Below are 20,944 nucleotides of genomic sequence, written 5' to 3'. Positions count from 1 at the left end.
GCACTAGGGTCATGCACATAGCATTATAGGTGCGGCACGCCTGCGCACGATCCCCCTGTGCTCCCCCCGCTTTTGGCATGCAAGCCAAAAACGGTTCGTCATCACTGGCCTGTAACATCCGTTTAAAATAGCATCGATTTAAGTCTATCACAAGCTTTTAATACTTTCAACCTTAATTTACTCAAAAGCCCCCTTCTTTTCTTTGAGTACTTCTTTGAGTAACTACATTTTATATACTGTGAATCATAAAGAAAGAATAGATAAGTAGAATTGAAGGCTTGCCAAAAATGATTGATACATGCTCCATCTTATAAAAAATAAAATTAAATGTTTGACTGTCAGACATTTTACAGCAAGAGAAAATTGGAATGGACAATATGGTGTTTTTTTTTTTTTTTTTTAAAGTGCCTGAGATCAAATCAAATCTTTTATTATTATTATTTGTTTCACTTGCTGCTGGGCAATATGGCTCCCCAAAGTTTATAGCTCAAGGAAGTAGAATTTTCTTTCCATTGATAAAAGGCTGCTATAAGAAAGTAGATAAGAATTCTCTTACTAGAGAATAGTCAATTTCCTACAAGTAAACAAGTAATAATTCTGCATTTTTTCCTTTAACGCAAAAACAAAGATTGCAGAAGTAACATAAATCTATACAAAAAGGATATGCAAATTACAAAGGAGAAACATATTCACATTATAAATCTTTTACTCTATAAAATAGGGAAAAAGTGTTTTTTTTTTAGTTTCTCATATTTTTCAAGTATTTTTCACTATAAACTTAGCTTGCTTTATTTTTTTAAAATAAATATCCTAAAAAGGAGAAAAAAGAAGCAGTTAGTTTCAATAATTTGTTCAACTCAGGATGACAGCCTTCATTTTGCTCTGCATTAGTTAACATTACTTTACATGTAAATATATGAAGTGTAAAAATTTAAAAGCTAGAGTATAAATACTAATGTTTTTATACGTATTTCAGTCTGAGTCTCAGTTTCCATGGCAAACCAACAAAGAAAAGGAATGTTAAATTTGGGATATGTAGCATTTTATGTACAATTTGTTGGTGTGCTTTTGCACTGGCAAAGAATGCATATTTTAAATGTTTATTATCTTGAACTTATATCTCAACTGACTGATTATTCTATTTATACAGGCAAAGCAATTTATATCACATACTTTTTCACTTCATAAATCCTTTGTGATGAGACAAGTAATTTTGGTTGAGATATCATAGAAGCTGAAATATTGTACTGGCTGTTTGTTTATTGACCACTGAAAAATGGGTTGTAAAATCCAGTTGAACCTGTGGGTAACTTGCTTTATGACTTACATTTGTGATGGACAGCCTCCATTGTGGTCATAAGTGCGGACTACCTGTATTCACCTAAGAATAAATAGTGTTGAAAGTGGACTTACTTTTTATGGTATATGTATAGGATTCAGAAATAAAAATAGTAGTTCTGGGTTTAATAATCACCAGATGTAGTAAATTTAGATTAAAAAATCCACAATAAATAGAACCATCACTTGCTATTAGAGTTGAAAGTTTATTTAGTTATTATTTATTTATAAAATTACTTCTATGGTGCCATTTCACACATACATCTCTGGGTACTGACACATGTAGAAACAGTACAAAAAAGTCCAATATCAACAAAAGTGTTGCATGTCTGATTATTTTGTTCTAGTTTACTGACTATATATATAGATTACCTGCACGATGATGTGACCCCAGGCTGGTTCTGTGGATCTTTTAATGGTGCACACATTGCTACTGTAACTGAATCTTGTAAACTTGCTGCTGGCTGTTCACTTTTTTGGTTATTTTCACATTTTCCAGATTTCTCTGGAAAGTTAGGTCTCCAAATACTGTCCAAACTGATATTTTGCGCCTGGTTATTTCTGCCTTGAATGAGAACTTCGAGTTGATGTATTTGATGATTCATTTGTTTTCTTGGCTATCCACAATATCCCCAGGAGTCTGTTACAACTACTTCAATTCCAAACCATCAATATTTTTTCTATCCTACTTTTTCAAAGCACAACTTTCACTTCCATAAAGTATCATATGGAGACTATTCCTTACATGATTCTGATCTTTGTAGGCACAGAAACATGACAACATTTGAAAATCTTTTTCGAAGTCTTTGTGAAGCTACCAAGTACAAGCCTGTAGTATATTTTCTGTCTCCTGGTTTCTTTATTGCAGAGTAACCGTAAAAAGCAGAAACTAGCCACTATTTCAATATTTTTATTGTATAAGTTGCTGAACTTGTTGTCAGTATTTTTGTATTCTTTATGCTTACTCTTAGTCCCATTTTTCAGTGAACTTTGATTTTTATTACTAGAACTTCCATATAATACCTTTAAAATCAAAGAATGTTTTCCCTTAATGCCAATTTCAAGGTAAAAGCAGTGGAAGAGAGCGCTTGTCCATCTATCATGTCTAAAACTTCAACAATGTACCAGTGACATAGATTGTTAAGACTAAAGAAAACACAACAGTTTGAACAAGTTTAATTTTGACTGCACAAAACCATATAGTCCAGTTCTTTCACTGTGTTAATAAAGAGCCAATTTAAAAGCAAAGTGTGAACACTTTTCATCTATCCAGACATCAATATCTACTGCTTAATATTTTCCCAAGAACTCAAAACAATCTCATTTTTGCAATAATCCCTTGCATCTAGCATGGGTTTAGCGTAACATGTAGTCTAGATTCCAATTTTGTGACTTAATACTAAAATGTATAGTTGATCACTGGTTATCTAAATAGGTTTTCTTGAGCCATTAATATAAGTCTCTGCAAATTCTGACAGGAGCAAGACACCCTTGCAGATGCAGAAGAACGATGTGATTTACTGATTAAATCTAAGATCCAGATGGAAGCCAAAGTTAAAGAACTGACTGAACGGGTAGAAGATGAAGAAGAGATGAACTCTGAGTTGACATCCAAGAAGAGAAAGCTGGAGGATGAATGTTCTGAGCTGAAGAAAGATATCGATGACCTTGAAATTACTTTGGCAAAAGTTGAGAAAGAAAAACATGCTACAGAAAATAAGGTACTTTTAATATTTAAAAACCAAAACCAAAAATCAACCTGATCTAACTGTATAATGATTTTAAAAACGGGTTAAAAGTTACATATTAGAGTGAAATCATTCCTAACTTCACTGACATGCTGAAGAATCAGGAAAGGAATACTTGGATCGTGATGGATAGCTTAATAAAAATGTCAGACTAATGTTGGTCCCTTTGAAAAAAAGTAAATTTCAGAGTAAAATGAATCAAAATTAAAATGCCCACAGTTTGAACAGAAAGCTGCAGTTTCTCAGTGGGAAAAGGTTACAACAGTTGGAGATTTAAGACTAGAAAAAGAAAGGCATAGTGGGGGGAATGAATGCAATAGCATAACTTCATAAAATTGTAGATTGTGTAAAAGTAGACAGAAAAAACATTAAATCTTTACTAAGTCCAGTGAAATTGAATACTATAGATGTTTTTGATGACATATAGAGTTCAGCTATGGATTTTGCTAACTTAAGGTCTAATAATTTTTCAGGAAAAAGATATGGATGAGAGAATCTATATAAATTACATTATTTCCTTCTCTTATTTTGTCATCCTGATATCTACGCCTATAATTCTCTTATTTCCTGATTCACATGAAGAAATGCAGTATCTAAGTATTAGTTACACACACAAATACACAAACGAAAGCACCCATACACAAATGCACATGCACACACAAAAACATGTATTTAATTATGAAACCTAAACTAATGTAGATAAGATTTTCCATGCACAGACTGTCCTCTCCAGGTATTGGCCACATCCACAGTTGCCTGGAGATACATTATATGCTATGACATCTTGAGTGTTGAAAATGGCTATGCAGGTTATTTTGAACAATTTATTTAATTACCTGGATATGGAACAATCTCTGCTCCAATACTCTAAGCCCAGGTTTTTCAAACTGTGTTCTTCACTGTAAAAAATTGATAGAGTTCCAAGAGAAATTAAAACTCAATTGAACACAACCTGTTTTGGATCACTAGAGTTTTGCTCTTGATAAGGAATTCTAGATTTTTTTTTCAACAAATAGGTTTCACAAATGAAAACCCTTCATCCTTTCTTATTTGATGGCATTCTGTGATTCAATTTACATGAGGTCATACTCCAAAAAGGAGCAGCTTTCTTTCTTTTGCATGAATCAGAAGTATATTGTTTTTCACAAACAAGGATCAAAATGCATTTGAACTGCATTCACTCTGCAAGAAGTTTTGGACTTTTATACTTACTTCCATTTCATTTTTCAGGTTAAAAACCTAACAGAAGAAATGGCAGCACTAGATGAAACTATCAGCAAACTTACAAAAGAAAAGAAATCTTTACAGGAAGCTCATCAACAGGCCTTAGATGACCTGCAAGTAGAAGAAGATAAAGTCAATACTTTGAGCAAGGCTAAAGTAAAACTGGAGCAACAAGTTGATGATGTATGTTTGTTTGTTGTTCTTGATGATTTATTAGATATTTACCTTACCCAACTGGAGCCTTTAGATACAATGGAGTACAATGGAGTATATTGCCATATTGATCTGGAATGATGAGATCTTTCATCCAATAGTTCTTGGACTCATTTAATTGAATAAAATTGGGCTTTTTAATTGATTGTCTGGGTGTTTGATGAGTAATAGCTTTGATTGTATTACCATAGACGTCAGACCCATTCTTTGTCATGAGAAAAATGAATTAAAGTAAACCAATTACTAAGCTTCTCAATTCAACTACAATGGCCTAAGGTGAAGCATGAACACACATGTTGATCCAATGATCACATCAGCCAGAAGTGATGGTTTACAAACTAATGGCTAGATTCATACAGTATGCTAATCAAAACCAAATAATCCACATTATGTCTTAGCATGATGTACAGACTTTCTATACTTTATTATAACTTATGCAACTAAATGTAAGAAACTGTCAGAATTCATAGCCCCTTGAAGCCTTGGTCTATCGAGTGTTCATTTCTACCTTTTTATGTCTTAGCTTGAAGGCTCTCTGGAACAAGAAAAGAAAGTGAGGATGGATCTGGAAAGAGCCAAACGAAAACTGGAAGGAGACTTGAAACTGACTCAAGAAAGTGTCATGGATTTAGAGAATGATAAACTGCAACTGGAAGAAAAGTTAAAGAAGTAAGGTTATTTACAACTTTTAATAATTCAGTTTGATATGGTAACATAGAGAAAGGCAAGTGAATGCCTTTAATCACAATTTTTCCAGTTCTTGTTCCTCACAATTTGCCGTGCTGGATGGGACAGATGGAAGTTGAAATCCAAAACATCTAGAAGGGATGTGCCTTTTTGATATAAGTAATTTTGGGTTCCCTTCATATTTACTTATAAACAAGGAAACTAACTACCAATTATGTGAAAATAATTCCACATACCTAGACTTACAATATAAACTGCTGGGTACTTGGAGGTTCCCTGCACTTTTTGGTCCAGGGAAAGCAGCCAAAACGTGAAGGTTTGCCAGTCCCCCTGAGGTTTTGTCATATGTGCCTGGTGGGTATGTTTGACTAGTAAGTCACAACTTCCACATAAGAGAAGTGGATAGCTTGGGAAGGAAGTGTAGAGAATTGATAGCAAATAAGATTTTTAAAAAAGAAAAGTCAGGGGAATATCCCTACCTACAAAGTTACCTTGGGAGCTTTTAAATTTTACACCTCAAGAATAAGAGGCAGCAGGACAAAACAAAGCTTCTGTGTTGTAGGGTTCTGGTTTTATTTTCCTCCCCTGATCTGCTACAGTTTCTTTTATTACAGCAAATTGGCTTTGGCAGCAGATCAAAATGCAGCACAAAGTATACTCACCAACTTCACCCGATATCAGAGTTATTAAAAGTACAATATCCATGGATTGCTTAGTTTGCAAATCGAGAAATAAGATAAGATTTTTAAAAAAACTTTGCATTAACAACTAGGTTTAAAAAAAATCTTGATAAATAGCAGTAATGGTGGCCATTACTCCTGAAACTGCATTTCTGCTTAGAAAGCAATAAGACTATTCTGGTGAATCATTGTCTTATATTCCACCACCTCTAAACATCTACCGTATTGCATTAACAGGAAAGAATTTGAAATCAGTCAAATGAGCTCTAAGATTGAAGATGAACAGGCCATAGTGCTGCAGCTCCAAAAAAAGATAAAAGAGCTTCAGGTAAATAATGAGTGATTCTTACTTTTCTTCCACTGAGCTGGTAATTGTTTACAATTTATAAATCAACAGTGAATCTGAACAGCTTACGTAAAAACACAGTGCATTACACACAGAGAAAATAACCTGTAACTAGGGATATGCAGTAATAATAAACATTATTATTGTTGCTGTTATTTCTTAAATTGTACACTGCCATAGTCCCAGAATCTCTTATCTATATAGATCAACCCAGGTACCTCAATGACAAACCATCTGTAGACATGATAAAAATATAATCCCTAATATAGGCTCTTATGCACATTTGATTGGATTCACTCTTCATCTTCCCAGAGGTACTCCAGGGCATCTTTTCCATTGTGTCATCTTCAGGAACTCCTTGGAAAATAAAGGGCTGCAGCTTGGGATCAAAATGGTATATCTTGATATAATTTCTGAACAGCTTTAGTACCAGTCAGTCTGAATTTCTGGCAATTAGAGGCATCCATGCATGATATGTTTTGCTGGATGCCATTGGATTCTGCAGAAAACATCCGGATCACATTTCTCCACTCTAGTGCTGCTTCATAAATTGGGAGTCCAATTTATATAATTTGCTAAGTTTATGCTGTTCATAAATTCATGTCCCGTTGTTGGTCTAGATAATGCTTCTGAATGTGATGTCTCACAGCTAGAGGTTCCAACTACTACTTCATGAGTACATCTACTTTTCTTTTAAATCCATCTAATGTTGAAAGGGGTTTTGGATTTCATATGATTTGGATTCCTTATTTTATTCACTTTCTCTTCGTCTTTCATGAAAATATCTAGGTAATTAAATAAGAAGGTGGCACCTTCAAAATGCCGATTGGCCTTATGCAGTCATTTCTACAGTCTGACTATAAATACAAATCAGAATCAGCTATCATTTCCTATGCTCAACATACATCCCTTCATCCACAGTTTAAACAAAAATGATAAATATGGTATAAATGATATCCATGACCGATGAGTCCCCACCTAATTCTTCATTTCAAACCTTTAGACAGGAGATGCAAACTGGAGCCACAACTTTACTGATTTTTGTTTTTCAGAGAGTCTCTTCTGATTGTATGACTTTCTGCAATTTTGAAGCAGGAAATACATTAATACTATAGGTAAAAGGTATCCAAATAGGTTTAATGTAGCCATTTTGGAAAGAAAGTCCTCCAAATACCTCCCCTAATCTCAGGAAATCAGAAATTATAGCTTGTCCATTTATATAATTTGCAACTTTGGGGTTCCTCACAGATCTTAATAGCTATCCATCACTCCTGCTTTAAAAGAAGTGCTTTTCAGTTCCTGTGAGGAAAATGAGAACAATACTCATTCCCTCCACAGTATGAATACCTATATACATCCTCTCCAACACACAGAAAACTTCATTGAGTTTTATTTTGCACTTTCAGAAAAACAAACTATTGATCACTTGAGAAAAACAGGTTTGAAATCTCCTTCCTGAACTGCAGGGGTTCAACTAATAGGCAGGACTTAGTTGCTGGTTTGGCAGTCATAAAAGAGTAGGTGAGACACTTGGAAAGAAAGATATATGAGAGAAAGTGAATTGGAGAGGGAGAAAAGATATACTCAGCAAAATCAAAAACCTCTCTCTGAATACCCTTGATTGTAAGTATATAGCGGCTGGTGAGTTAAAGAATGAGATTGTATCTTGGAGGAAGACAACATGAACTATGTTGATATGTGACATCAACACTGAATTTGTAGAGGAGCAAAGCTGTTCCAGGAATACAAATACTCCCCTTAGCTATTGATCTATGGAGGCTCCATGATCATCTTGGTTTAACAGCTGACAAAGTTAGTTTTCATTTCTCTTTGGAGGGGAGGTTATGGGAAGTGCCATTAATAATGCTGCAACTTGCTCATTGCCCAGAAGTAGAATATGTGACTAAGCCATTTTGACAGTTCTAGTTCAGAGTCAAAACATGGATAAGAACTACAAAAAGACTTTCTCTTTACCTTATAATTCATGCTTCTTTGAATTTTAAAGTGGCATAAGACACTCTAGATTTAAAAATATGTATTTATCACTTTCATCAAAGTTTGCTTTCATACACTGGGATTTTTGCATATCAAGTTGCCCTTAGAGTAATTCTATGCATAGTTAGAATAAACCCTGCAAAGTTCAGTAGTGTATTACATATAATTTCAAATACAACTGCAGCCTGATGTCATGGGGAAATGGTACAAAACTACCTTTCCAGACAGGTGGAATCATAGTAAATTCACCACGTATTCAGAATACATATCAGACATTTATCATTTTAATGTCTCTATGGTTTTTCCTATCCAATTATAAGTTGAACTGCAACTCTTGTCATCCCAGTTATAATGCTGTCTGGGGATGAAAGAACTTAGGCTTCATTGTGCTATGGTAATTTTTGCTCTAAAATTAATATTCTAACTAATGCAGAATATTATTCTGCTTTTTCTGGTTCTCTTTTACACTGATAATTGATTTTGTGCTTTACGAATTAGGATAACGGAGAAGATAAATTCAGAGGAAATTTCATAGATGGTGCTTAAACTTATTCTTTATGTATTCTGCCATTTTACTGTGAAGTCAGTGATCAGCAGCTTCCTAAGCTGTACACATATCAATAAATCCCAAGAAAGTACATTATGAAGGAGTCACCCCCTGGGGCTTTTTGATTAGTAGTGTACTGTCATGGCTAAGAGGGAGTCGTGCCCTTAATAGATTGTTGAAGGATTTCTCTTTCCTTTCAAGAAATTGTTCACCCAATTCCCCCCCCCCCCTAAGTTGGTACAGAATTTTGAAAGGCCTGAAACTCAGATTCATATTCAACTAGGTGAAGAGAGAACTTAATAAGGTTCAAAATTAAGTATACATTCAGGTTATATACAGTTTGTAGCACATCATATAAGTGGAATACATAAGTGTTTTTAATTTGTCTGATAGGCTCGTATAGAGGAGTTGGAGGAAGAACTGGAAGCTGAAAGGGCTGCCCGAGCGAAAGTGGAGAAGCAGCGATCAGATCTAGCCCGAGAACTAGAAGAACTGAGTGAGCGACTAGAGGAAGCTGGAGGTGCTACTTCAGCACAGCTGGAAATGAATAAGAAACGTGAGGCAGAGTTTCTCAAACTACGACGAGACCTTGAAGAAGCTACTTTGCATTACGAAGCTACTGCAGCTACCCTAAGGAAGAAGCATGCGGACAGCATGGCAGAGCTTGGGGAGCAAATTGACAATTTGCAGAGGGTCAAACAAAAACTGGAGAAAGAGAAAAGTGAGCTGAAGTTAGAGGTCGATGATCTATCATCTAACATGGAGCAGCTGGTCAAGGGAAAGGTAAAAGCAATTTAATATGAAAATTTGAATGGGGATCTATAGAAATATAGAGGCAGTAGATATAGAGATATAGATAGATAGTTGATCTATCTTAAGTTGTAAGAACAGGTTCCTCTTTACTATGTTGAAGAGCTGGATAACTAGCTGTTCTCAGTTAGTGTGGCTATGATTTTTTCTCCATCCATAGTTCCCTCATAGTTTTATATATCCATTCTCATTAGATCTGCTATTGTCGATTTATTGTATAATACTATTATATTATAGTAGCATTTCATCAATTCCAGGATTTTTTGTCCTATCCATGTAGAATTGGTTCCAGGAGCTCACTTATTGTCAGGTTGCCCTGGCTCCCCAACATCTGATATGGATCTTGTTAGCCCGAGTGTCATCTGAGCCAACATGACTCTCTTAGATTCCTATTTGAGATAGGCAGGGGAAGCGTTAGGGAGCCTTTGCCCAAGGACCTCTACTGGTAAGGTAAGTACCAACCAGGATTTCAACCTTGTCTCCCTTGTCAATGGTAGCACCCTAACCACCATGCTATCTAGCCTGTGTGTGTGTGTGTGTGTGTGTGTGTGTGTGCATCTCACAAAGTGAGAGAGAATGTATTACCTTTTTTACTACCCAAAACTCTAATTTTAGATCTTACTTCAGTTTTCCTTTCTTTATAGACCTCCATTGTAATTTGTCACTAAATTAGTCACTGAACTGTTAGTTACTAAATAAAGCAGTCACTTAATGAGTATTAAAAATAGTGATTACAGACTGTTTTGATATTTTCTGAATTCATTTGCAGAAATTTTCAGCTAGTATCTTTTATGGACTTTGGCAGAAGTGGGTGACACATCATGCTGTTCAAAAAAAACCTTCCATTTTACTAGACTTTAATAATAAATGATGTGTGGAAGAATTGTAAAATATTCCTTAGGGGTATTTTCTTTCTCCCAACTACTGACAAGAGTTTCTAAAAGAATGTCTACAGCTCACAGAAGCATACTATTGTCCAAGTAACATATTTCATCTCATGAATTCAGTCAAATAATTCCAAATTATTATTAATTAAATGATTTATTTCATTTCATATGCCATCATATATTCCTATATGTTTGTTTTTGGGTAATATAATTCCAGTAAAATATTACTTATGAGAAGTAATAATTTGGTTGATACATAGATGAAGCAATTTCTTGTTATATTGTGAGAAAAAACAAAAGATTATCTTTGTAGATGAATATGTAAAAGTCTTGAAATTATATCATTAAAATATTTTAGCATTTTAAATATGTAGGTTTTGACTAAGAATCAGCTGGTTTGTATTATATAATAACATTTTTTAAAAAAAAAATCCAGTCAGTTCCTCCCCCCCCCCTCTATTTATTAGTAGGCTATTTTAATTTCTTTCAGCCAAATTTAATAGTACCCTAGGTATATAAGTTCAGGACTGACTGAGTTATAGTTTCTATTTGGATTTCATTTATTTATTATTAAACTTATATGCCTCCCATCTCGCCAGAAGCAACTCTAGGCATCTGACAAACATTCCATTAAAATGCACCAGAAAACATTAAAAACAACAAATACATTCTTTTCCTGCTTACAATAAGTTTGTTCCGTTGCTTTAGGGAAATGCAGAGAAACTCTGCCGTACTTTTGAAGATCATCTCAGTGAGGCCAAGACTAAAGTAGATGAAATGACCCGGGTGATAAATGATCTCACTGCGCAGAAAGGGAAGCTGCAAACTGAGAACGGTAAGTTATTGGACAGTTCTGTACAATTCTTATTATTGTGCTTTATCTTACTTATTTCTCAACACAAATCTGCCTCAACTTACATACCTCGATATCTCAGAAGAGGTTTTCCTAGAATTTGTTTTAAACCACTAGACACAATGATCATTTATGGGAGGTTTCATGGACTTTGATCTGAAGAAAAATTCTGTGCAGCTGTTGGAGACATTGGACACATCCCTCTTGACTGTAGACTATACTCTGCAGAAAGAGCGACTTATTTAGATTCTTATTTAAAAACTTTAAAAAAATACTAAGGCACCTGGGAGAAAATGTCTTACTTTTTGCAGGAAACATACCTGCATATCATTAATAAAACAGCACTCTTTGATATAGTCATTTCAAAAAGACAGAATATTTAGATCAGACTGAAATTAACTATAGGGATGATGACTTAGTATAAACACATCTTATTGTTTTCCTTATATCTACTTGTATATTTGTATTACTTTTATATTTTTGATATGTTCAAATGACTAAATCAATAAAAATTCTATTCTATTTTGTTCTTTTCTATTCTGTTCTTTATTGCCTGGGTATCTTTTGTTTTATTTATTAATTAAATGTATATGCCATGCCTCTCTCTTACCTACCTTATCCTCTATGACAGTGTTTCTTAATTTAGCAATTTTAAGCAGTATTGACTGCACACACACACACACACACACACACACACACACACACACACACAAACATACACACACACATATACTGGCCAAGCAACTTAGGAATTTTGAAGTTGAGAAACCCTGCTCTATGCATTTATCAGTGGAGAAATGCTGAATTTGCAATCTAAACCCTAATACAGCAGAGTTCCTTGCAAATGCAAATACTCTTCAGAATTCTGGTTGAATGTGAGGAAAAGGCTAGGGACAACATTCATATTTTCTTCGTTGAAGCTCCTGTTTCACTGAGCATCTAAATAGATGCATGATATACCTTGTTTACCATATCCACTTGGCTATTAGACAAGTTTTTATTACAGTGTTCTTTTTTTAATACAAAAATATTATTCAAAATAAGAATGCACTGAATACGTGTCTTTCTTTAATGCCCATCAAATAGTTATATAAAGTCAAAAGCATTTGGCTCAGAGAAAGGTTTGCTTTTTGATCCTGCACACTGGTTTGTGAATGTATATATAGGTTTTTGAATAAAGATACCAAACAGAAATACTAAATTGGGCTTCCAGACCTTTATTTCTGTTTCTGCATGCAAAAATTATTTTGTTTTCAATACCTTTCTGCAATATTTTTTTTACTGTTCTTTAAGTATTCATGCATGGTAGAAATTAATGGGGATGCATTTGTAATGAAACTGAATATCCTGACTAGCATAGCTACTACTTTATATGTACAATATGCATTAACCTAAAATTTCACGTTTATGCATCTTTTCAGTCCAACATCACATTGTTTTTTCCCCTCTCCTTTCTCTGTGACCAGAGGACCTCTTGGATTCCTAACATAACTCCAATTTGGCAAAGTGTGAGCCAGCCTACAAATGTTTTGTACTATGAAACACACAATTTACTATATCAGACTATCCCATTCTCTCTGAAGGGCAATCTCGCCTTAGAATAATCTGAACTGATAGAGTATTTGCCTCAAGTACCAAAATATATTCCATTTTGCTTTCTTGTCAAAAAAGCATATGCTCATTATTGCTTTTGATACCTCTCTGGCAGGTGAATTACAAGGCTGCTGGAAGAAAAAGAATCATTTATCAACCAACTTTCTCGAGGGAAATTGTCTTTCACTCAACAAATAGATGAACTTAAAAGGCAGCTAGAGGAAGAAACCAAGGTAATGATTTCTTAGGAATCCTGGCATGATTCTGAGACAGCCAGAGAAAATTTCTCATTTTAATGACGTACGGAATAGGTACGGAATCACATGTCTCATGTCAGTGCAATGGAACTGCACTGATTGCATGACAGGGCAAATTGGTCCATTATTATTTTTTCATTTCTTTAAATCAAATCATTATTTGTCAAGTTTTGCATAAATAGCAATAACATCTAGACTTATATACCACTTCACAGTACTTTATAGCCCTCTCTAAGCTGTTTACAAAGTCATTATATGGCCCCCAACAATCTGGGCCCTTATTTTACCCACCTCAGAAGGGTGGAAGGCTGAGTCAACCTTGAGCTAGTGAGAATCAAACTTCTAGCAGTTGGTAGAATTTGCCTGCAATACTTCATTCTAACCACTGCACCACCATGCCACTTAAAGTACAGAATGGGATTATAAATTCAGAATAAAGGTTTGATAGTTATTATGGATCAAGTGATAGAATGTAATTTATGAGAATTTCATATCTAAAAGGTAAAGAGTCCAAGGTGGCGCAGTGGTTAAATGCAGCACTGCAGGCTATTTCAGCTGACTGCAGTTCTGCAGTTCGGCTGTTCAAATCTCACCGGCTCAGGGTTGACTCAGCCTTCCATCCTTCCGAGGTGGGTAAAATGAGGACCCGGATTGTTGTTGGGGGCAATATGCTGACTCTGTAAACCGCTTAGAGAGGGCTGAAAGCCCTATGAAGCGGTATATAAGTCTAACTGCTATTGCTATTGCTACTGCTATTGCTAAAACCCAAAATTGAGAATCAATCACAGGAACTTGCTAGTTACAATTCCACTTGTAGCTCCTTTTTCTGCTACAAAATGTGCTGATTCCAGTTTTCTTATCTTGCAGTCCAAGAATGCTTTGGCCCATGCTCTGCAGGCTTCCCGCCATGATTGTGACCTCTTGCGTGAGCAGTTTGAGGAGGAACAAGAAACTAAGGCTGAGTTGCAAAGGGCACTTTCTAAAGGAAATGCAGAAGTAGCACAATGGAGAACTAAGTATGAAACAGATGCTATCCAAAGAACAGAAGAACTTGAAGAAGCTAAGTAAGAGACATCATAGTTACTGCTTAACTTTTCACTACAGTAGTCCTCAGCTTACAACCACACTTGAGACAAGAGTTTATGTTGCTAAGTCAGACATTTGTTAAATGAGTTTTGCCTCATTTTTTGACCTTCCTTGCCACGTTTGTTAAGTGAATCACTGCAGTTGTTAAATTAGTTACACAGTTCTTAAGTGAATCTGACTTCTCTATCGACTTTGCTTGTTAGAAGGTCACAAAAGGTGATCATATGACTCCGGGACACTGCAACCATCACAAATATGAACCAGTTGTCATGCATCCGAATGTAAATCATGTGGCTATGGGGATGCTATAATGGTCATAAGTGTGAAAAATGGTCATTGTCACTTTTTTCAGTGCTGCTGTAACTTCAAATGGTCATTAAAGGAACTGTTGTAGGTTAAGGACTACTTGTATATTCTTTTTATAAACTGGTATGAATATGTGGAAAAGAAAAGTAGAACCTAGTGATGAAATTGTAGCAGAAATCTCAAAGCAGTTTTATGTAAATACTAGCTGATAGCCTGGCATTGGATAGCCAGGTATTTATTTATCCTAATCCATACATTTGTCCTCAAAAATAATCTCGGATCAAATGTAATTTCTAATGTTGGATTTTCCCCCTTATCAGAGGAAGCCCCCTTGTGGAGTACTGTGAAGCTGTTACCATGGCAATTCCACTGCGCTGTACAGTAGAAGCCATTTTATGGCAGTACAGTAGAAACCATTTTAAGGCCCAACAGGCTGTATCTTAACAGAACACACACACTGAGGGATGTTAGGGGTGTCTTACCCTCACAGTATTGTTTCCAGATAGTAAGTCATCCCCAAATTCTACATTGGCCAGGTGTTGCAAAAACACACTGATGGTAGTGGAAACGAATTTTTGCCAATATGTAACAAACAAAGTTCATTAATTGAAAAGTAGATTGTCTGATTTTTGTAAAAGTCAGATGTTTTTTGAATGGGTTAATTTATTATGAATATCTGCTATCAGGAAAAAATTGGCAGCTCGTCTCCAGGAGGCAGAGGAAGCCATTGAGGCTGCCAATGCCAAATGCTCATCTCTGGAAAAGACAAAACACCGACTGCAGAATGAATTGGAGGACATAATGATTGACTTGGAAAAAGCCAACTCAGCTGCAGGAGTTCTGGACAAGAAGCAGCGCAATTTTGACAGGATTATTGCAGAATGGAAACAGAAGTATGAAGAGTCCCAAGCAGAGCTTGAGAGTGCCCAGAAGGAATCTAGGAGCCTCAGTACAGAATTATTTAAACTGAAGAATGCATATGAAGAAAGCCTAGACAATACAGAGACCTTAAAAGAGGAAAACAAGAATCTTCAAGGTAGGTTATTCGTTACCAAGGATACTGAAGGAAATCATGAATAATTTGTATAAGGAATTTGGAAGCCTTAAACCCAATTTGCCTACCTAAAAGGAAGATAAAAAACAAGTCTGGTGTCATAAAGTTCCAGTGTGATCTGGACTTATTTGTTTAGAACTTTACCCCTGAAGGACCAAAAAGAACTTTCATATCAGACGCTTTAACTTTCTTAACATCAGTAGACTAACCCTAAAAAGTCTTAATTGCCATGGAATTTGCCAAACACTTTAAGTTCCTAGAATGGTAGAATAGACAGATATCTAATATAAAACTGTGAGTAGATGATACTTATATCTCAGAACAAAGGAACACAGCCACAGTGTCCATCCATAGTGGATCAGAATAGTAAAACATAGAAAAGCATGGCACAGAAGATAGGATTATTTTCACTGAAATAACCCAGTGTTAAACAATACCACAAAGTCTCTCTTTATATGTGAACCACAAAATCTGTGTACCATCATTTCAGAGATATTTCCTTACCTAAAGAGAAATAGAATGAACAAGGGCAAAAAAGCAGCAAGGGTAGGAGTGACTTCCAACTTCCTGGCAGCTTGACCATATCTGACCAGCATCTGGTGACCATGATGGGGCAAGTCTTCCTGGCTTCTGGAAAGTTAGGCTGGGACCATTCTACTGAACCTGTGTGTGACAGCAATATTTAAACAACCACAAATTTGCTCATGGGAGTCATGGGGGTCCTGGATTTTGGACTCATTCTGTAACTTAGCCCATTTGAGGTAATTAGTTCCAAAATTGGGGCCCCTATGATCCACTGTTTCACCAAATTAAAGTTTACAGGCATAAAACTTTCAGTTGATCGTAGATAGATGGAACAAGCATATGAAGACAAAGGCATAGCATTTTTTGTCATGCTTCTGACCTAAGTCAGTTCATAATAAATATTCTTCAAAATAGCAGTATACTATTATTATATGATCAGTATTTCCTTATGGCTTATGTACTCTAATGATAGTATAGCACTCTCTTTTCATCAAAAATAACAGAATAATAATAATAATTCTTGGGTGTCATTTAGAAAATATATATAATTTCCATCTGTCAGTTTCAAAAAGCCACATTGCTTGGATCTGCACATATACTATGCCGGTACATTATGACACCTTAGATTCTTAGAAGGAATTCAGCGTGTATGGGATCCAACACCAATTAAAGAACCAGGAACTCTAATTCCATATTTTTGTGTATATAATAATAGTAATAATTTATTTGATCAATGATCAGCCAAATGTTAAAAAAAATACAACACCAAAGTAAAATTGAATAGATGCGATAAAATATCAGGATAATAATATATATATATATATATATATATATATATATATATATGTATATATGTATATATGTATATATGTATATATGTATATGTATATATGTATATATGTATATATGTATATATGTATATATGTATATATGTATATATGTATATATGTATATATGTATATATGTATATATGTATATGTATATGTATATGTATATGTATATGTATATGTATATGTATATGTATATATATATCTGTATATATATATATATATATATATATATATATATATATTATATATATATATATATATATATATATATATATATTCTTTATATATGACTTTAAATATGACCTGGACCCACAGCTGACTCTTTATATATGACCTGGACCCACAGCTGACTCTTGACCATCATTTGTCGGCTGTGACCAGGGGGGCGTTTGCCCAGGTTCGCCTGGTGCGCCAGTTGCGACCCTACCTGAATCGGGAGGCCCTCACAACAGTCACTCGAGCCCTTGTGACTCTAGGCTGGAATACTGCAATGTGCTCTACATGGGGCTGCCCTTGAAGAGCATCCGGCGACTTCAGCTAGTCCAGAATGCGGCCGCGCGAGTGATTCTGGGCGCACCGCGGTTCACCCACATAACACCTATCCTCCGCGAGCTGTGCTGGCTACCTGTTGATCTCCGGGTGCGCTTCAAGGTGTTACTTACCATCCATAAATCTCTCCATGGTAGTGGATCTGAGTACTTGAGAGACCGCCTCTTGCCGATTACCTCCCTTCGACTGATTAGATCGCACAGATTAGGCCTCCTCCGAGTTCCATCCGCCAGTCAGTGCCGACTGGCGACTACGCGGAGGAGAGCCTTCTCAGTAGCAGCTCCGACCCTTTGGAACGATCTCCCCATGGAGATTCGCATCCTCACCACCGTCCAGACCTTCCACACAGCCCTTAAGAACTGGCTATCCCGTCAGGCCTGGGGCTAAGATTTTAATCCGCCCCACCCGAATGCTGAATGAAAGTTGTGTTTATTGTTTTATTTTTATTCACGCACTGTCTTATGTTTTATCTTGCACGCCCGCTTCCCATGAACTGTAAGCCGCCCTGAGTCCCCTCAGGGAAAAGGGCGGCCTATAAATAACAAATAAATTCTAAATTATATATATATATATATATATATATATATATATATATATATATATATATATATATATATATATAATGATTAATAAAATGTGACATACACTGGTATGCATTAATTATTTGTAAATATGAAACATTATGGACTGTGAAGTAAAAAATACATATAATCTAAAAACAAAATAGCTGGTATGTGTTAAATTGAAAGTGATAAAACTGAAGTGATTTTTTTTTCTGTAACCAATTATGCTTTTTATGATAACAATACAGAATTGGCTACTGCACAGGTGATATACAGTTTCAAATCTTCTAGAAGATGGTTCATATGGAATTGCCTGGTCTTCCTGTAAATTTATATATTAGGGGCAAAATATAAGTATACTTGATATCTGTAGAATACAATGTAGTAATATATGTATTACAACAGAATAACAGAGTTGGAAGAGACTTTGGAGGTCTAGCTAGTCCAACCCCCTGCTCATGCAGGAAACCCCATACCACTTCAGACAAAGGTTGTCCAATCTCTTCTTAAATACTTCCAACTTCACAACTTCTGGAGGCAAATTGTTCCACTGATTAATTGTTCTGTCAAAAAAATTCTCCTTAGTTCTAGCTTACTTCTCTCTTTGATTAGTTTCCATCCATTGCTTCTTGTCCTGCCTTCAGGTGCTTTGGAGAATAGATTGACTCCCTCTTCTTTGTGGAAACCTCTGAGATATTGGAAGAATACTATCATGTCACCCCTAGTCCTTCTTTTCTTTAAACTAGACATACCCAATTCCAGTAACTGTTCTTTATGTTTTAGCTTCCAGTCTCCTAATCATCTTTGTTGCTCTTCTCTGAACTCTTTCTAGAGTCTCAATGGAATCAGTCATTGTGTCAGTCTCCTTCATGCCTCATGGGCACGTATGCTCAGTTAATAGGGTTTAGAGAATCAGTCTTGCAGCAGTGCAGATGGCAAGATCTTATGTCTGACTTTGAAAAACTACTATTTTCAGCTTGGGGAGAGTTAGATTTCGTAATATCTTGCTGTTTCCCAAGTGCTCCTATTGTTCCAGTTTCCATCATACCCATTATTGGAATATGACAATGCTGATCCATGTATGCAAATCATCATCAAAAATAACAGTATAGTTATTCAATATCTCATGTTTATTTGGAAGTTGTTTTTAATTGACAGAGCTTGGAGATCCTTTTTATTCTGCCTTGTAGGAACCAATGATGCATTATAATATGTGCTCTATATGGGGATACCATTGAAGAGTATCTGAAAGCTTTAATGGCTCAAACTTCAATGGACTGTGTAGTTTTGTGCAAACCCAAATTTGTGCATGTTTCACCTTTTTGCAGAACTGAGTTTCATTGGCTGCTGATTTGCTTCTGGGGGCAATTCAAGTGATAGTTATCATCTTTAAAGCTCTACATGGCTTGGGATCAAGTTATTTGAAGAAGCACCCTTCTCCAGTTACATCTACCCAGCCCTCTAGAGCAGTAAGGCAAGGGATGTTAACGGGACTCACCTGTTAAGGAAATACATTGGGTGGGACCAAAAATAGGGCCTTTTCCTCCCCTGTGGAACATGATTCCTATGGAGATAAAAATTGGCCCCCACCATGTTACTTCTTCAAAAGACCCTGATGACATAGTTCTGTCAGTGACTTGGGGACCCTCAGTTGATCCAAAGCCAATCAAGTAGCTTATTTGATTTGCTTGCAGCCACAGGGGCAGGTGGGAAAGAGTTGGTTTTGGGAGTATTCAATTAAATTCATTACTGTATGCCACCCAGTCACTGTGTGTAAATTGGACAGCCATATACATTTGCTAAATAAAATAGACATTCAACATCTTTCAGCTTTGATGGCACACCAGCACAAAAGTGTACACATGAATGCACACAGACATTGGTTTAGAAGAAAAGGAGGGCCTTCAGATCCTTATTACTTCATCATTATTTTAAAAATTCTTACAGAGGAAATTTCAGATTTAACTGATCAGATCAGTGAAGGAAACAAGAACCTTCATGAACTAGAGAAAATGAAGAAGGCAGACTGAGCAAGAAAAAAGCAGAAGTCCAGCTAGCCTGGAAGAAGCTGAGGTAAGATAAAGATTTGGGGGAAAAAATGTCAAGAATATCTAAACTGGGTTGTAAATATTCAGAATTCTTTGCTGTCAGTAGTACAGTGGTGGAATTCAATAATAATAATGCCCTAATGACCAGCTGGGTAGGCAGGGGTTCAGTGGTCATGTGACTGGGTGAGCGTGGTCATCTCAACATCACTCACATCGATGGGGTGCTTCACCTTAGTTGTTACAATGTAATATGGGTTATCAGAGAGGCAGTTTCTGTAAGCAGGGCAATAAAGATAAGGCTAGAAACAACACCAGAATGTTTCCTTCTGCCTTTCTTACAGGATTAGTCCTGTAAAGTGGGGAAAAAAAAAGAGATTTCTTCCAACAACCAGTTCTCCGAACTGTTTAGAAAGTTTACAACAGGTTCTCCCGAATAGGTGCGAACTGGCTGAATCCCACCACTGCAGTGGTAGTTGTCTGATATTTGCTTCCCAAATCTTGGAGTCTTAATGTGTGGAAATAAAGTCTTAAAATCAAGCTGAAAGAGTTAAGAGAACTCTGGGAACTTGAAAACAATTGTTCTGTATGAGAGATAATTTGTTGGGAAGGTAAATTAGTAAAACAATTAAAGAGCAAATTAGCATAATTTTAAACTGACTTTGCATTTAACATGCAAATAGAATCAGCTGGGGGAGATGATAATTATCCAAATCAAAGAAGGCAGACTGAGGGACGCTCTAACTCTTTTACTACTCTGTTGTAATCTTGAGGGAAATCCTAGCCTTTGAATTCAGGAAATTCCTAC

At 35.8% G+C, this 20,944-nt stretch overlaps 1 protein-coding gene across 1 annotated transcript in view; it reads left to right on the top strand.

The window, feature by feature from the left end:
• Nucleotides 1–20,944, top strand: part of MYH15 (myosin heavy chain 15) — an 88,847-nt gene that overhangs the window by 44,068 nt on the left and 23,835 nt on the right. The window contains 11 exon segments of the mRNA XM_032220250.1: nt 2,817–3,059; nt 4,317–4,493; nt 5,047–5,192; nt 6,128–6,218; nt 9,172–9,561; nt 11,184–11,314; nt 13,037–13,154; nt 14,046–14,242; nt 15,257–15,606; nt 20,039–20,115; nt 20,117–20,164. Of these exon segments, the coding sequence (XP_032076141.1) occupies nt 2,817–3,059; nt 4,317–4,493; nt 5,047–5,192; nt 6,128–6,218; nt 9,172–9,561; nt 11,184–11,314; nt 13,037–13,154; nt 14,046–14,242; nt 15,257–15,606; nt 20,039–20,115; nt 20,117–20,164 (1,968 nt within the window).

This window comes from Thamnophis elegans, chromosome 6 (genome assembly GCF_009769535.1).
Source record: "Thamnophis elegans isolate rThaEle1 chromosome 6, rThaEle1.pri, whole genome shotgun sequence".
In the NCBI taxonomy this organism is placed as follows: domain Eukaryota; kingdom Metazoa; phylum Chordata; class Lepidosauria; order Squamata; family Colubridae; genus Thamnophis; species Thamnophis elegans.
The sequence above is the reverse complement of the archived record's forward strand: the minus strand, read 5'-3'. Positions and strand labels throughout refer to the sequence as shown.